Source organism: Drosophila ananassae, chromosome 2R (genome assembly GCF_017639315.1).
Source record: "Drosophila ananassae strain 14024-0371.13 chromosome 2R, ASM1763931v2, whole genome shotgun sequence".
In the NCBI taxonomy this organism is placed as follows: domain Eukaryota; kingdom Metazoa; phylum Arthropoda; class Insecta; order Diptera; family Drosophilidae; genus Drosophila; species Drosophila ananassae.
Genome location: NC_057928.1, coordinates 26,416,687 through 26,434,655, shown reverse-complemented (window position 1 = coordinate 26,434,655; position 17,969 = coordinate 26,416,687). Strand labels below are relative to the sequence as shown.

Here is a 17,969-nt window from a genome sequence, read left to right as displayed (position 1 = left end):
CAGATCAAGGGCGAGCTGATCAACCTGCTGCTGGAGTCCATCAAAGTGCACCTGGAATCGCTGAGTCCCCAGCAGCGCTACGACGTGGACTCCAAGGCTGAGTCCTTGCACAAGCACTGGATTGAGTTAAAGGACCTCGTCCTCAAGCGCGTGGACCACGTGTCCCTTCTAATCGACTTCTTCGAGATGGCCAACGAACTGTCCAGCCAGCTGGACAACCTGCAACGCCAGCTTCAGCAGACCCCCGACGAGCACAAGCTGCAGTTCCTCCAGGCCACCTGGGCGGGCATCGCCGCCACCTTCGGCGAACTAAAGTCCCGTGGCCAGAGATTCATCAACTTGAAAGTGGGTATCGGGTCGGGGGGAGCGGAGGACCCGAGGGACTTCCTGCTAGTTTCATAAGTTGTTTAATCTAAGTTTTGTGGAATTCTCTAATGTCAGGGCAGAGCTTTTCGTTATGCATGCTGCAGTTTGTTTATACTTCATCTGCGCTCGCCAAACTTTGCTTTTGCCCCGCCAAACTAACCGCTGACAGCTGGTGCGTTTGCACGCTGTCCGTCAGAAGCCACAGCAGCTCCCGGACCAGCAACTAGCTGACTTTGCAGAAACTTGGACTGATAAGGGTATTCCTTTTCCGGGAGAGACTATGGTTTTTCCAATTCAATTCACAGAAGTTATGAAAATGAGGCATATCATATGCACTGCTACAACCAATTTCAATTAACTTTTATTTCCAATACCCCGAATTTAATTACTGTAAGTCCAGGGTATCCCCAGCTCCGCAGTCTGGGCTCCTCGCCAGACGATGCTGGACTCGTAAATTATGAACAATATGATTCGGTTAGCTATAAACATGTATTTAAACGCCAACGTCACTTCGCCCCATACGGGCACATAAAACCGGGAAGATGCGACCAAGCAGCCGCCACGAAGAAATTTTGAAATTAGAAATTTGCGGGCTGCTCGAGGAGCGCACTTTTCGAGGAGGCAAGTCTGCTGCTGCTGATGTGAGTTGTGCTGCGTTGACTCGAGAGATGGGTCCATAAATAAAGAAAGCAATTTGCGCTGCCGGGCTATAGATAGGTCGGTCGCATCTCTGGTGCTGCTGGCCTGGTCTGGTCTGGTCAGAGTGAATCTGAATCTCAATCTGGTCTGGACTCGGGACTCGCAACTCACGAGAAGGCAGAAGGCAGACCCTGGCCACAGTAAGATGCGTGCCACGCGCCGCTTCTTCCCGGAAAATCCCCTCTCTCTTCTGGGCAAACTTTGTCCGCGACACTTGACGAGGAGGCGCAGATACAAAAGAGAACCAAACCAAATAAAACAAACTCAAAAACACGACCAAAATCAAATAGAACAAAAATAAAAGCAAAAAACCATCTATTTTCCATGCTATTTTTAACGGCGTGCTGCGCAGATTGTGGATCCGTACCTCGAGACGAAATCCTCGGCACAGGCGGTGGAAGAGACGCTGAATGGCTTCAGTAAGCGGCAGGTCGACGTGACGAGCAGTTTGGAGAATTGGACGACCAGCATTGCAGAGAAGCGAGAAGTGGAATATCTACTTGAGAAAGTCATGAGCGACAACGAGGAGGTGAGGATTGTATAATGGAGTTTGGAACTTTCCTATAGCCACATTTTTCAACAAATTTTCCTTACTTTTATATCTTCATTCAGACTGTGGTCAAGAGCAGCCAGGTGGACACCCAGTTGTATCCTGTCTTCACCTCCCCCAGCGTGGACTCCAAGCAGCTGCTGACCACCACCCGGGACAAGCTCGTCAACGTCAGCCAGGACATCGAAAGGGCCCAGGATGAGATCCAGCAACGTATCCAGACCACGCTCAGCATCCAAACCAAAGACCAGCCCTCGCTGGCCAAGATCGAGCAGGTGATCAACAACCTGCGCATGCTCAAGGCGAAGCTGGACGGGATCAAGTACGACTATAGGACTCTGGTGGAGAATATTCTCCAGTTCCTGGAAAACATAGTACAGCTTCGCCGCGAAATCGACGAGTATTTCGCCTCCAAACAGCAGCCGTCTGCTTCAGCACCCGTATCCACATCTGCCGGAGTGGATCGCAGCATTGCGGAGCACGAGAAATTCCGCGATCTCTGTATGGATAAATTTAGATCGCTAATCACACAATCCGAGCTGCTCATCGATCGGGTTCGGGTGCTGGAGCCGCCGGGAGCCCGCGAAATCGACACCGATCGCATTCTGAAGTTGCTCGAGAATCTCCGCATCTACTTCGAGTCGAACAGCAGCGCCCGGATGTCGTCACTGGAGCGTCTGGAGAAGATCGAGCAGTTCCGCGGCGACCTGGAGGACATTGATCGGAGCCTGGACAGCGTCAGCCAGCAGCTGCACGAGATCAATGGCCAAAGTGTGGATAGTTTGGCGGCCGCCAAGACCACGTCGCTGGCGTTCGAGTATTTTGAACGGACCATAGAGGTGAGTGAACTGTGTTGATGAGACATTGAGGTAGGATCGTTTTATTAAGGTGGACCGGGATTCCTTGTGTACTTTAAGATACAGTATAATTCTGGAGGTATCATAGAAAGAGAACAATTTTCGTGGATCATCCTGACATTTGTGATTCATTTATTAAATGATCTAATCCAATTCTAGTGTTCAATGCCCAAGCAATTGAAATGCACGCGCCATCAGCGACGCTGGGGCCAAACAGCCCACACCATCGAGGTATCTCATGCCGCGGATACAGAGATTTTCATATTTAGATATAGATAGAGATATAGACCAGATCCCCTGCATGTCTTTATTTTTGCATCACTATTCCTGCTGGCCCACCCTTCTGTTGGGTGGCCCCAGCCGAACAGATCAGGCAGGCCCACAACATTCATCAAATTTCCAAACAGAAGCGACGCTCCCGACGAGATGACATTTCGAAAATATCGCAACTTTCAAAATGTTGTCGCTGTCAGCGGAGGACGATGGGCTTTAGATAGACAGCGGCAGCTGTCGTTAGTTTGTAATTAAAAACTCTGGGCCAAATACATGAAATACATCTCAGCAATACAGATACAGAAACAGATACAGCTGCAGATACAGATACAGCAGCCGACTCAGAAACACTTTCAGACCACTTTTTAATGCACTTTTCTGTCTATTTGCTGTTGGGCATTTGCTGTTATAAATTGCTTCTGGCGTTCCGATTTTTATGACCAGCTAAGAGCGCACTGAAAGATCATGCACTGAGAAAAGCAATCAGTCATTTCACATCAATAAAGATATCGTTTTCAGAATGGCTTTCTCAGCTTCTAAACCTAATGACTTTCCTCCATTTGAAAGTGAAGTATTTCCCTCGAATTTAAATTCAAAAAATCCCAAAGTTTTTCCGTGTGTGGAAAAGTGTTTCCCCTTGGCTGAATTTCGCCTAGACACTGCGTTTTAGCTGCTGCTTAATGGGTTAATATTCCCACAATGTATATTTATATTCCTCGCTGCCTCTAAGAGATTCCCTCACTTTTCTTCCCCGAAACGCACCCATACAGCTGCTCGAGAAGCGAATCGAGAAGTTCACGGAGTCCACGAGCCAGCAGCTCTTGATCAGCAACCCCGAGAGCGAAGGATACGTTAGGGACGAACTGCGTAAACTCAACGAAAAGTGGCAGAGCTTCAAGGACCAGGTGAAGCAAAAACGAAGGAGCCTCAATCAGGCAACCGAATTCTTCGAGGTGGTGGAGAAGGTACTTATAAATTAACTCCTTTGCTTAGGGTTTGTAAAATATATCCTGATTGCTTTTCCAGATCGATGCAGAGTATCGTGAAATCAGCTACTTCTACACCAGCGTCTCCAACAAGGTCCCCTACCTACGCGACGCGGTGGAGGCAGGCAACCTAGTCAACGACATCGAGAAGTATGTGACCAGCCGGGAGACGGATCTGCGCTCCAAGCTAGACAGTGCCTCCCAGTGCGCCCACGACATGAGCAAGGTCTCGGCCCTTTACAACGACGTGATGAACATCTTCCAGTCCTTCGTGAAGCTCAAAATGGATATAAACATCGTGCAGGAGCGTCTGAAACAGGAGCAACGCCAGAAGGAGCAACGGGAGCGGGACGCACGGGACCAGGCGGAGAGGGAGAAGGCCTTAAGGGAAGCCGAGGCCAGGGAGAGGCTAGTTCGCGAGGAACAGACCCGCCTGGAGAGTCAACGTCAACAGGCGGCTTTTGAGCAGGCGCAACGGGAATTGGCCGCTCGGGAACTGGCACTGCGGGAGCAGGCTGTCCGGGAAGAGGAAGCCAGACTCCAGGCCATCCGGGAGCAGGCTTCGCGGGAGCAACTGGCCCGGGAACAAGCAGCCAGGGAAGAGGAGCACCGCATTCAGACCCTGCGGGAGATCGCCAAGCGTGAAGAAGAGGTACGACTGCAGAGCAAGCGCGAGGAGGAGACCCGCATTCGGCGGGAGGAGGAGGAGCGCATCCGGAGGGAAAGCGAAGCCCGGCTGAAACGGGAGGAAGAGGCCCGCATACAGCGCGAGGAAATAACTAGGCTGCAGACGCTGAGGGATCAGGTGGACCAACAACGCATCGTGACGGAAAACATTCGGAAGGACATCCAGGTGAACTCTGTCTTTACAGAACTGCGCTACGCCTCTCCCCTTTTCGTGCGGCCCTTGAAGGACGGAGTGACCCGCGAAGGCGACCGCTTTGTCTTCGAGTGCGAAGTCACAGGCACGCCGGAGCCCACTGTGGAGTGGTTCAAGGACGGCATTAGCATCCAAAGCAACTCAGATTACAAAACTACCTTCGACAAGGGAATCTGCAGGTTGGTAATTGAGGAAACATTTGCGGCGGACTCGGCGCGGTTCAGTTGCCGTGCCTCGAACCTGGTCGGCACTTGCGACACTAATGCAACGCTGTCGGTGCGAGAGAACGCCGCCGAGGTGCAGCTGGTGCCGCCGAGAATCCTACGGTTCCTGGAGAGCGGAAAGGCCACTGAAGGCAGCTCCTTCCAGTTTTCCTGCGTGGTGGCTGGAGTGCCCCTGCCCACGGTGCAGTGGTTCAAGAACGACAAATGCATCGACGACTCCCCAGACTATGTCATTAGTTACAACAACGGGGAGGCTCGGCTCCGATTCGAGGAGGTCTTCCTGGAGGACGACGCGGTTTACACCTGTAGCGCCTCCAATCCGGCCGGCATTGAACACTGCTCTGCTTCGCTGATTGTGGAGCGTAAGTATATCAATGAATAGTACTTGTGGCACTCTGAGACTAAGTAACTCTTCCCTATTCCTCCAGCTTTGGAGCCCACTGAGTTGCCCAGCTTCAAGGTGCCTCTGTCAAACGCCATGGCCCGAGTGGGCCAGAAGGTTAAGTTGGAGGCCATCGTTACTGGAATTCCCAGGCCCGAAATCTACTGGCTACACAACGGAAAACCCTTCCAGCCACGCAATTCTAATGTAAGTTGGATAGTTGCCGTGTTTTCCACGCATACGGATAGTTTTCATATAGTACAGACTTTAGGAGAGCACTCTTGAGTTCAATAGCTGCAACTTTTTTCCAAAAAATTTTCCTAGATAGTACACATTTTTCTCAATAAGACATGGTATTGGCATCATGGCATATATTGATAATATAAAGCATAACATTTTTTTTTAAAAGACAAAAAAATCATTCAGAAAGCTCCCAACGGTTTCTGCTGAGTATCTCCGATGTGTTTAAATTCCTCAAAAAAGAAAGATCGGACCAATCCTCATGCAAGGATAAACAAATACTGAACACAGAACAATTCCATAGAGTACAATTCCCCCGACTGTCTGGCGATTGACCGTTTCCATATACACACTGATATATAGGCAAGCAAAATATTTAGCTGGAAAGGAAACCACATAGAATTCTATGTGTTGTGGTGGGCGTTGCATGTGTGGTTTTGGACTATACTTAGTTCCAAAATTCGGAAAGAAACGATCGTTTTGAACAGTATGATCGGACGTCTGACGTCAGTGGAAGATGCGTGCACGCATTTTCCCAATTTTTAATATTTATTTTCATTCCCCTCCGATCTAATGACGGCCGCTGGTCAAGCAGAATTCAAGGCAATCGCTCTGAAAACACGCCAACGCACTTTTCAGCCTGATAGAGATGCATATAGCTCGAATAATGTCTAATAGCTGCAACTTTTGGCAGCTTCCATTTCTTGTACATATTTTTGCATCGAGCCGTGCCACGAGCATGGCGAATTCAATTCACCACAGTCAGGCCAGGCAATTTGTTTATTGTGGGCGCCAACATTGTGGATACATATTTGCAGATTTCCCACTTTCATAGCCATATGAATCTGCCAAGATAAATGAAATCGGACGAACGTTAAATGCGGGGGAATGATTTCATCTTAGCCCACTTTTAATTGCCTCTCATCGGCGCTGTTTGTTTGACAAAAATGATCTCACATGGGATACTATGTGGTCTGAAATTGATTAAACAATTTCATTAAAGAGGCGGCGATTGTTCTCCATTCGAGCGTTGAACACCTGTACTGAGGTGCTTCCTGCAATTTGGGGCAAAAACAAATACCGTTTGTTGTTTGTGGAAACAAACGAAACAAAAGCGGAGAGATTACGCCCTCCTAGCCGCCGGATGCGCCTCATCCGCAAGTACACCCATACACGCACTCGTAAATAAGATTTAAATCAGTGGAAAAAAGGAAAATTTAATTGCAAAAAGCACAAAACTAGCACAAGCAGAGGCATTAGCTTTTCGGGAACTCACCACCGCCCATGGTGAATACCGATCTCAAACAAACCGAATGCTGACTTCCCGCGATCTTTCTCTTTTCCATTTCAGTACGAATACGGCCGCGTTACGCTGATAATCCCCCAGGCTTATCCGAACGACGCCGGATCCTACGTCCTGAGCGCCAAGAACCTAGCTGGCGAGGCCTACACCAGTTGCAACGTGATAGTCAAGGGTCGTCTACCCAACGAAACCTCAGATTCCGAAATGGCCAGCGACATAGAGCCGATCAAGCCCGCGGTCCACCTGCCCCTGAAGGACGTCTCCATTTTCGAGGGCAAGCCGGTGCGGCTGGACTGCGTGATTGTGGGCCAGCCCGAGCCGGAGGTAATCTGGTACCACAACGAGCGCCCCGTCAAAGAGTCCGCTGACGTGCAGCTGCTCTTCCAGGGCGACCGCTGCTCACTGATCATTCAAGAGGTATACCAGGAGGACGCGGGCCACTACAAGGTGGTCGCCATCAACTCGGCCGGAGAAACTTCCAGTAGCTGCGAGTTGAAGGTCACTCCCTTGAATCAAGCGGAACCCGCTACAAGGGCCCAGGCGGAGAGGCAATCGCTGCCCAAGGATTCGCAGCCCAAGTTCGAGCGCCTGCTCTCCGATGTATTGGCGGATGAGGGTGAGCAGGTAGTCCTCGAAGTGCAGGCTAGTGGTGACCAGCCACTCACAGCGCAATGGTTTTTGACCAACAAGGAGCTCCAGCTGGACGACCGCATCACGGTTCAATCCGATGCGGAATCTGGCACATTCAAGCTCCTCGTGAACAATGTGAGTGTCGATGACAAGGGAGTCTACACCGTCAAGGTATCCAATCCTGCTGGAGACGCCAAGTGCTTCTCGCACTTGATAGTAAAGTCTGTGAACGCTCCAGAGATTCGCAGGAGCAGTCAGTCCTCCGTGGAAATCGTGGATCGCCATCAGTGTCCCGAGTTCAAGGAGCTCTTCAGCGACAAACAGGGACAAATCGATGACGTCGTCAAGTTCGAGTGCATAGTCAAGGGCAAGCCGACTCCGAAAGTGCACTGGTTCTTCAACGACCAGCCCGTCCACGGACACAACTTCCTGGTGTCCACCAGCGGGGAGCGCCAAGTGCTGACCATCCAGAAGCTGACCCACGACGCCGTCGGCAAGATCAGTTGCGTGGCCGAGAACGAAGCCGGAAAGGCCACCTGCGTGGCCTTCCTGAACATCGTTGGCAGTGGTCTGCCTGCTTCGAGTGACGTTCAGACTATGACCCAGGAGCACAACACCGAGTCCTCGAGGGTCACCATCAAGAAGCAAACCTTCACCACCACATCCACCTCGCAGGTGAACTCGTACGAGGGTAACACCCCCCAAACCGAGGTGCACCACTCCTCCGCCCACATCGATCAGTCGTTGAAACAGCTGGGCCAGCAGAGACCCGAGATCGTGGAAAGCCACCACTATCAGGAGCTGCACAAGAGCAAGGAGATGAGCAGCCCCAGTGTGCAGCAAAAAACATTCACCCTGGTCCAATCGGGCAGTGGGGTGCCTAACGGGGCCCAATCGGCCGTGGCCATCCCGGAGTCGCCCACTCGCCTGCGCCGCGAGATCGCCCCCCGCTTCACGACTCCGCTCGCCGGCAAGATCGTGGACCAGGGCTCCGATGTCAGCATGGAGGCCATATACGACGGGTTCCCCTCGCCCGAAATCAAGGTCGAAAAGAACGGCGGCCAGATATTCGACGATGCCCACACCAAGATCTCCAACAAGTGCAACAGGGTGACAATAGAGCTGAAACAGGTGGGCGTGGCAGACGCGGGACGGTATGCCGTGACCGCCTCCAACGCCGTGGGACAGTCCACCAGCACAGCCGACTTGGTCGTTAAAAGTGAGTATTCACAATTGAAAAGTTTAGGGAATGAATGTATCCCAAGAACATAAGATAGATTCGAATTGCATCACCGACTGTGTCCTATCGGATTTCGACTTCGGGCAGCCATCCTCTGTGGAAATCCATTTCCACGAATCTAATGAGCTAAAAAACGGGCGAAAAGTGTTCACAAGTCTCCACAAAAAGCAAACAGCGTACACATGTTCCTTCAATAGACCCTATATCAAATTTTGGCGTTTTATGTGGCCAGTCCGTCCGCGTCCGTGTCCGCGTCCGCCGATTCCTGTCCGTGCGCCACATCAATCAGCGCAGAGCATTAAAGTGTCATTGTCGAGGGATGGGTTGGAGGAACGACCACCGTCAGTGGATCTTCAAACGTCAATGCCTGCTGCCCCCGAATATTGATGAGTTTTTAGTGGCGGGCTCTGTTGTATTGTTGTTGCTTGTATTTCAATTTGTTGGCTGGCCCGGGTGAAGGAAAATCTTGGCCAATGCAAAAGATTTTCTTACACAAATTTATAAATACTCCGTATGGCAGCTGTGGGGGTGGGATCGGTCGCGATGTGGATGTGCTGTGGGTGGGGGATGAGGCTGTGGCTGCGGCTATGGCTATGGGGCTGGGGGATAATGTCTGCAATTATTATTATGTAAATCGCACTGAAGACGGAGATCGTTTATTTACTCGAGCTGTTCGCTGTTTGCAGATTTGTCGCTACTTGTGTGGCTCTAGATCTGGCTGGTTGCATGTATTTTGGGATTATTTTTACTGCCGACTGTCGGCCGCTGTCTAAATGAATTATTCATTATGGCCGATTATTGGGCGGCTGTTCAAGTAAATTATTCGGCCATCCTCAGCACCCCAACAAATCTCAAATCTGTTTCAATGACACACAAAGAGCCGACACATATTTTTTTTTTGCAGTTTTCAGTGTCTATATGTGCATGTTTCATTTTTCAGAGACGATCTTCCCCCCAGTTTTCGGGCGTCGCCTGCAGGCCCAGGTTAGCAAAAAGGGCGAGAAGCTGGTCATGGAGGTGGAGGTCACCGGACTGCCCGAACCCACGGTCACCTGGCTGAAGGACGACAAGCCGCTCCAGGAGGCCGGCATCTCCGCGCATCGGCTGCTGGCCCAGGGCAACTCCTACAGGCTTATCATCGAAAAAGGTACTAGTTCGGCACAATCCTTTCATTCTCGTTTATTAGAAAAATAAACAATCTAGCGGATTGCTTGAGAAATGTGACAGCTGACGGGAAAAACATTTTTTGCAGCTACGCAGTTGTTTACTTAACCCAATTTCCGATTTTTTCATTTGTAAATAAACAAAAAGTTAACAGCAAACGTTTAAACCTGTTTTTATGACTATTTTAAATTATATTTTCAATTTCATTTCGCAGCACAAACCTCTGACTCCGGAAAGTACATGGTGCGGGCTACAAACGCCGGGGGCGAGGCAAAGAGCATTGCGGATTGCGCCGTCCTGGAGCCCTCGCCGGAAAGGATGCAGGAGGTCGTCAAGACGATAGTTTATGAGACAAAGCCGGCAGCAGCCAGCGAATTCAAAACCGAAGTAAGTGTGCATGTGCTCAATATCTAACCACCGGTTCTATAAACTGTTCTCCAACCACGATCACCTTCAAATCTTTCTATACTCTGTTCTATACTCTTTCTTTTTCGACTCTGTTACTTTTTAATTTTATCGATATTGTATAATAAACCAAAACTCTTGTGAACTCTCTCCTCTCATGATGTCAACGTCGTTCGTTCTTTCGTTTTGCTTTGCTCCGCTCACTCCAAAAACAATGGTTCCTCCAAAACTCAAAACCACACTACACCAAACTCGCATAAAACCAAACACGATACAGGCCCAGAATCAAGCCCAGACACCCGATCAATCCTACCAGAGCAGCCAGCAGACCAGCACCGTAGAAGTGAGCAGCGCGAACGATCTGCACGGCTTGTCCGAGTCCAAAGTGATCACTGAGCATCGTTGCACCACCGAGGCAACCATGCGTCTAGAACACACGTCGAACTACCTGGATCTGCCGGAACTGGCTGCTCGCCCCAAGACACCTACCAGCGCAGCAACGCCAGTCGAGACACCACCCACCACAACGAACACTGCCGCTGTCATCAGTACGGATCAGCCCGATCTGACACGTGCCACCACCAGAGATCCGCCTCCCGTTCCGCCCAAACCTTGCCAGCCGGTGGTGGGAAGCGCCTTCGGACAACCTCCTCAAATGGAGACCCTAACCAGCATCAGATACGAACAAAGCGAGAAGAAGTCCTCCTCATCGTCCTTTGACTACTTCAAGAAGATCGACGAGGAGACCATCACCCAGCGTCCCAAGCCACTGGCCTTTAAGCCTCTGGAGACGGTGGTGCGGCAGCCGCAGGCACAGACCCTGGCGGAGGAGCTGAGGAGCCTGAACCTCATACCCGGAGATGCTCCGGAGTTCCTTTACTCCCCGAAAAAAGAGAGGACAGAGCCCAAGATCCCTTCGATAAACGAGAAGATTAAAATCTTGTCCGAGGTGCAGCCGAAAGAGTCGCCCCCACAGGGCGGGGTGCCGGTCTTCCCACCTCCAATCGGACTGCAGACCGTGCAGCACGAAACCACCACGACGAAGGAAGTTAAGGTAGAGTACGGTCAGCCCATCGTGCGCCCCGCAGCTGTCCTGGCTACTCCTGCTCAACAAAATCCAAGATCGCCGTCGCCAAAGCCTTCCGCAGAGGGTGTGGCCATGTCCAGACTGTGGACGCCGAGTGGAGTGCCCGGGTACACCCCAGCTGACGCAGCTGACCAGAAACCAGACAAGATCCCCAAGCTGGCGACCCCGACGCCCACAAAAGAGTTAAACGCGCCCTTCCTGGTTAATCAAGTAATAAAAAGCATACCCCCAGCCTCAGCGCCCGTAACGCACGTGGTGAATGTGGAACTGGAGCCCGGCACTCCTCCGGAGATTTGCTTTGCTCCTAAGACAGAGGAGGGACGGCGTCATTCCATGGTGGAAAGCATGGAACAGAAGCTGGAGCAGAATCTGATCCAGGGACCCAGCAAGGTGTTGCCTCATTCGGTTCCTACTCTAATGCCGCCAACCAGCACCTACCGGCCCCCACCGCCGGTTCTTCCCGCTCGGCTGGGCGTCTACGAGAGCGACTACGAGAGTGATCGTTACAAGTACAGTGGCAGCGAGTCGGACGCGGACCACCAGCAGAAGGCTACTGCGGCGACGTCCTTCAAGTCCAGTGGCTACACAGCCGACACCGAGGAGCACTCCAGTTACCGCAAATCGGAGACGAGCTACTTCGAGACCAAGTCGTCCTCCACTGCGGAGCCAAGACTACACCCTGAGCCGCCGCCGGCGACTTACTTGACTCCGAAGCCGATACCACAATCGAATTTTAGCAGCCAGGAGGCGAAGGTTCGCAATTGACTTTTTTCCGTGTCTGTTGTCACTATCTGTGTCTCGTTGTTGTTGTTCATTACTCGTTTTGTTGTTGTTGCCAAGCACTGGAAGCCAAAATGTGGCTTCGTATTACACCGAACAGTATTGTAAAGCTAACACTTTGTTCTAAAAAATAAAACTGCGATAGAGTAACCACTTACACCCTGATATTCATCAGCATTTCCCAAGAAATTCTTAACATTTCAGTAGAGAGTCCTATTGAACTGCCGCTTAAATAGAAGCATCCAAAGATTACCCTGAGATTTCGCTTTTCTGGCTGTTTTTGATTCATTCCCCGGCATTTAACTCCAGCTATCAACCTAATCTACTTGCATTTGCCTGCTCCTTTGAATCGTTCCTAAACATGATCCTTTGTGTCTTTGATCCCACAGAAGAATCGTAAACTAATAATTTTCACCTAAACTGTCTTTCTCAGGACTACAAGTTCACCTCGTCCTCCATGACCAGCAACTACTCCCACAATATGCAGAGTAGTAGCAGCACTTCCCACCACGAGACCAAGTACTCCACGACGGGTGCCCCCGTGGTGACCTATCCCAGCCCCATTCCCGCCCAGCGGAAGACTCCTGCTGCCGAGTTCAGTGACTACAGCAGCGAGATAGACGAACGCTTCCGATCGGTGTCCCGGGCCAACGAGTCGGACGCAGAGATCAAGGGCTACCGGGTGGTGTTCCCCCCTACACCAACCCCCCGCACAAACCTTGCCCCGGCCAACGGCCACAAGTCACCAGTGGTGGTAGTGACTCCCTCGCCCATGGAGTTCGAGCCCACTCCGCCGGAGGTGGGTGGCTACACCAGGCCGAAGTTTGAGCCCATTGGGGGTAAGGAGATCAGGCACGAAATACGAACGGAGACGGGCTCCAAACAGTCGAAGTTTGGACAACAACAGAGCCAGCCGGTGTTCAAGCCGAAGCCCGTGGCCGCCAAGTTTATCGCAGCCACCCAACAACAAAACCAGCAGGCTCCACAGGCCACCGCCCGTCCGACCATGTACTACAATGCTGTTGCTGGAGCTCCGATGCACCTGGCCAAGGTGGCCACCGAAACGAAGAACGTGATGCAGATGCACGAGTCCACGGAGAGCTCCCAGAGGGTGGTGAACATGCAGCAGACTAAGCGGGTGATCCACTTCGACAGGCCCAATCAGCAGGACCAGACGGTGCTGGAACCCTTCCCCTACAGTCCGGCTGCCAGTCGCACGCCCTCGAGGCAGTCCCACCTTCCACCACCAGCGACACCCACAAAATTCGTTCCCGGAGAGTTCCGGGAAAGCGACTACGAAAGCGAGGTGGAGGGAGCCCGAATCCAGCCGCTTTGGTCGCCCTACGGGGACGGTCTGACCAAGGGCTATAGGCGAGTAGCCGCACCTCAGACGGCGGGCCGATCTTGCAGCCTGCCGCGAACCTATGAAAGGGTGCTCTCGCCCATGGAGTTCGACCGCGGGCCGGAGATGCCCAGTAAAATCCATGTGGATGTCAATACGCTGCGAAAGGAGCAGCGCGGTGGGAGCACAGTCACTACCCAGCACCGCACCCAGTCCCTCAACAGGAACTCCACCATGAGGCAACAGCATCAGCAACAGCAGCAGCAGTCCATGGATCAGATAGATAGGGCCGGAACACTGCCCCGATACGGTTACAACTCCCTGCAGCAGCAGGCAGAGAACCAGGGCCGCCGGTTGGGCTCGACTTTTCTCCAGAAGTCTCATCAGTTCGTGGAGGATGTGAGCCGCGACCTGAGAAGTAGCTCCACCACCGAAAACGGAGGCATTCGTCAGGGCTTCCGACGGGCCCCCAGCGAAGGTAGCAGCCAGCAGCCGCAGGCCTTCCGGGACGAGTCGCGCGTGTCTCAGTACGGTAAGTACCACAATCCATGACCGCATCATTTCTATCCTGGCGTAGAGATTTGGAACGCGTTCCCTCATTTGAATTGGTATTTCGGAGTTAAGAATTGAGAATTCCTTTGAATTGGTTTGAACAATGCATTCTTTTAAACAAATCGGACCCGAAACTAATCCGTTATCATATAATCAGGTTACATATTAATATTTTATTCAAAAGAAGTTAAAAATTGGCTAAAATAAAAGCTCGAAGACGTATTCGAAATCCTTCTAAACCTTCATTCTTTATAAGTCTGAATTATATTTTAAATACTTAACTTGTTAAGTCCCAAGTTTTACTAATCCCTTCAATACCGTTTTGTATATATTTACATATTAAGTGTGATAGGATTTGAAATATTCCAGACCCTATAGTAATATATTAAAAAGTGCATGAAAGCCCCTGCGTTGCCCCAAAAAGTAGGCTATACATATGTGTTTTGGATAAATGTAAGACCTCCCCTTCTACCAACTCTGTAATCAGGCACCAAATGCGTCGACCCCAACACCGGCCTAATTTATTTCAAATATGACTTCGGCTACGAGTTTGGAATCCTGTTTCCGGGCGAGGGTCACAAGTTTGTCAGCAGCCAATGGAACAGCAGCGGCGGAAGCCATCCCAATGCCAAGCCAATCCAAAACGGCCGGCACTCGCCGTATCCGTTAAAACTCGCACCGGGTAACGAGCTTGTGATTCCCGTGCAGCACGAGAAGTCCTCCCACGGCTACAGTTCCGACAATGAGGTCCAAAGAAGAAGCCAGGCCAGGAACTTTACAGCGAGAACGCTGGCTCCGCGCAGCAGCCAGAAGCGAAACAGCCTGCCCAGCTGCCACAGCCTGGACATCCACCTGGATCGTCTCCACGCTCAGGCCCCGCGACTTCCTCCGGATCACCTGATCCGAACAGGTACGCTCCAGATGCATTGACTCACTGAAACGGAGGCTATCGCCGCAAATGGAGGCCAATACTGGCCAAGCACTGGCTTGACGCTATCACACCTGTCGCTATCGATGTTGTCATTAGTCTAGGAAGTGTTGCTGTTGTTCCCGTGGTTCCTCTTTGTGATACGGCAACAGAAGTGTGTCTTGTTGGCTCAAATAACCCAACGCAATAGGCTTCCTTTGAGACAAAGCCAAGCCACACTTTCGAAAGAGTTGCAGACACAAAGTCGAAGCTCTGGCTTTAAGCCTTATGATTAACGTCACTGGCAGTAGCTTAAGTGTATTTAGGCAGGCCCTCTTCTAACCCGAAAGTCAAAAAGCATGTTAACCCAACCAGAAACTGCTTGCTACCACGTTTTTGCATGAAAATCTGTTTGCCTCTCTCGTTTTAAAACCTTAAAGTGAACCGTACGCCTAAGTTTGTGTTTTCGTGTTTGTGTTTTTGTTTGCGTTTGTTTTTGATTTTGTGCTTGCCGCGTGCTAATCCCACTAATGGATGCTCTTTGAAAACGCTGAGCCAGAGATTCTAATGGTTTCGCACTCCTCTCCTCGCTCACCGCTCCAAAGTGCCGGACCTGCCCAATACGGAACCCGTCAATGCGCATTTGAATCGCGATGAGCAGGCACAAAGGCAGCCATTATTCATAACGGTAAGCCGAGTCACTGACCCCTGTCCCAAGCCCCCAAGTAAACCGTAAATCTCATCCCGGACAGCCGTTGAAGGACATCGCAGTGGGCGTGGGCGGGACGGCGCGCTTCGAGTGCATTGTGCAGGCGCATCCGCAGCCGCAGGTCAACTGGACGCACAACGGCGGGATTCTGGAGCACGGCAGCCGACATTTCATTGAATACCGGAACGGCGTGTGCCGGCTAACTCTGCCGCAGGCCTATCCAGGTGAGTGGGGCTAGGAGGACAGTCTCAAGATACACGGAAAAAAATGACAGATCAATTTTAATGCAATATGGTTACTGGTTAAGGCCACACTATACCATATAGTTTATTCTGGCCATTTAGAGAACCACTTCAAGTGGTCATCGGCAAAATCAAACATTATGATTGATCCTTCAAACAATTTTCAGTGTGAAATTATGTATAGTCCGCTCATTAATCGTTTCAACTCTCTATCTCGTTCTCTGCGGCTGCTCCTTGTATCAACGTGGTGTCCTGGACCCGAATTCCGGCAGATGACAACGGCAGCTACTCCTGCACCGCCGCGAATCCGCTCGGAGCGGCCTCCACCAGCGGAAACTTGAACGTTTCGAGCTCTAACCGAGGATTTAGATACTAAGCTGTTTATTCGTACACTATTTTAATTTCATTATGATTTGTTCAGCGCCAAAGTTTCGCTCTATTGTGTGTATGTTATCCCCCAAACCCCTGTCACTACCATTTATTTCCCCCTTGTTTGCTCAGGCCCCAATCCACATGCATACAACGAAGATATATAGTATTACTTGTGTTTTGTCAAAAATCAAATAAATCATTTAAAAAACGAAAAAGAAGAGGTTTTTCTTTACATTGCTCTAAGACTTTTCGAATGGAAGAGGTTCGATCGGAAAAGCTTTTTCTGGCGCTCTCTGTTATGAAAATCTGGCGTCTAGTTCGAAAAAGCTAAAATAGATATTCTTCGAAAAGCTTTAGAAACCATTAGAATAGGTGGCGGGAAATGTCTGTTGATCCCACAATACTCGAATATAAGCTTACAATAAAAGTGAATATATCATTTTAAATATTCTTGGAGGAGGCAATGTTTCCGTTTCTGATAATAACTCGTACAGATCTTTCAAAGAGTTATCTAAAAGACTCGTTGCAACATTATTTGGTACTTTGATCTGTGCTACACAATTCCTATTCCCTCATCGCAATTTTCTCAAAGCCTTGGCACAAGTTCTTACACATAAGTTGATAGTTTTGAATGAATTACAGAACTTTAGAAATCCATTCATCATGTTGAGTGCTCAGTATATTAATACACTTCAGTCATTGGTTCCTCATTACTCATTGCCAAGTAAATATTTTAACTGGGCCAAAAACCACTAGTGAAAACCAGGTCAGATAATTCGAAAATATCAAGAGGCATCCTCTAAACAAATGTTTGGATATGTGTGGAATGAAATGGTGTGGGTGGGCGGTGTGCTGATGGCTCGGCTAAAATTCGCTGTGCTGGTCATAAATGATTTATTCGCTTTTCGGCAGTGTTTATTTATCTAATTTTCTTGGCATCTTCCTTTTGTCACGATCGCTTGCCAAGAATCGGACGCGAGCGCAACGCGCAAAATGCCACAAATTCACAGGGATGGTGGGGCATCGGGGCGCTGAAGTATGGACTGGCAATCAGACAAAAGCACTCTCGACCGTCAAGGCAATGAGTACACCCAGAGGCCCCTATGTAGGCAACACACCATCCTTGACACTGACATTAAACCCACAGATAGTGGGTGCCAATAATGCCGGCGACCGTGTATTACAAAGGGAAGTGAAAACTCACAAGATCTTATTAAGTATTTGTTTATTAGTTCTCTATATAAAGGTATAGTTGGTTAGAGAGCAATATGTTTTATTTTCCCACTTTTTCCAATATCTAAACTAAAAACTTTAATGATTATTTTTTACCCTAAACTGAGCGAAGGAAGCTACACTGGAATAATAAATGCTGTACAGGAAACATCGTCGTACTATTTATCTTTCCAACTCTTTTTACCAACTTTCAGTCCAAAACCGCCTAGCTAAAAACTTGAATGTTTATTTTCGACCATAAAAAAGGCCATTCGAAGAAAGCACTCTAGGGTTTCACTGGCGCCCGAGCAGGACACACTACACACTTCTGTCGATAATTAGTCGACACTGTGTGGGAGGTTTGGTGGGCAGATAGGTGGGTGGCCTTTTTGTGGGTTCTCGGCTGCCAATCTGCCAATTCTAATTGTGTGTTTAGTGCCTGGCCAAAGTGCTCTAGTCATTAGGCACTGGTCCAAGAGACAAATTAGATGCTACTCACAAGCCAAATGCAAACACTCTGAGTCATTTGCGAAATCATGGTCAGCCTGCTTTGTAATGGCCTGGTAA

The 17,969-nt window shown here is 50.0% G+C and overlaps 1 protein-coding gene across 7 annotated transcripts in view; it reads left to right on the top strand.

Moving 5' to 3' along the window:
- The window catches only part of LOC6507567 (titin), a 119,149-nt gene that overhangs the window by 9,273 nt on the left and 91,907 nt on the right, over nt 1–17,969 (top strand). Inside the window, exons 4-19 of one of the 7 annotated variants that reach the window (XM_014909836.3) lie at nt 4–345; nt 1,418–1,594; nt 1,678–2,454; nt 2,632–2,703; nt 3,516–3,710; nt 3,772–5,197; nt 5,264–5,424; nt 6,809–8,609; nt 9,571–9,777; nt 10,009–10,181; nt 10,477–12,039; nt 12,500–13,940; nt 14,448–14,870; nt 15,473–15,555; nt 15,620–15,800; nt 16,091–16,405. In XM_014909836.3, coding sequence (XP_014765322.1) covers nt 4–345; nt 1,418–1,594; nt 1,678–2,454; nt 2,632–2,703; nt 3,516–3,710; nt 3,772–5,197; nt 5,264–5,424; nt 6,809–8,609; nt 9,571–9,777; nt 10,009–10,181; nt 10,477–12,039; nt 12,500–13,940; nt 14,448–14,870; nt 15,473–15,555; nt 15,620–15,800; nt 16,091–16,194 — 9,126 coding nt within the window. In that variant the 3' untranslated portion in view covers nt 16,195–16,405. Of the gene's footprint in view, nt 1–3; nt 346–1,417; nt 1,595–1,677; nt 2,455–2,631; nt 2,704–3,515; nt 3,711–3,771; nt 5,198–5,263; nt 5,425–6,808; nt 8,610–9,570; nt 9,778–10,008; nt 10,182–10,476; nt 12,040–12,499; nt 13,941–14,447; nt 14,871–15,472; nt 15,556–15,619; nt 15,801–16,090; nt 16,406–17,969 lie in introns of those variants that run through there. The other 6 variants (XM_014909835.3, XM_014909834.3, XM_001955883.4 and 3 more) reach the window with 6 other exon arrangements.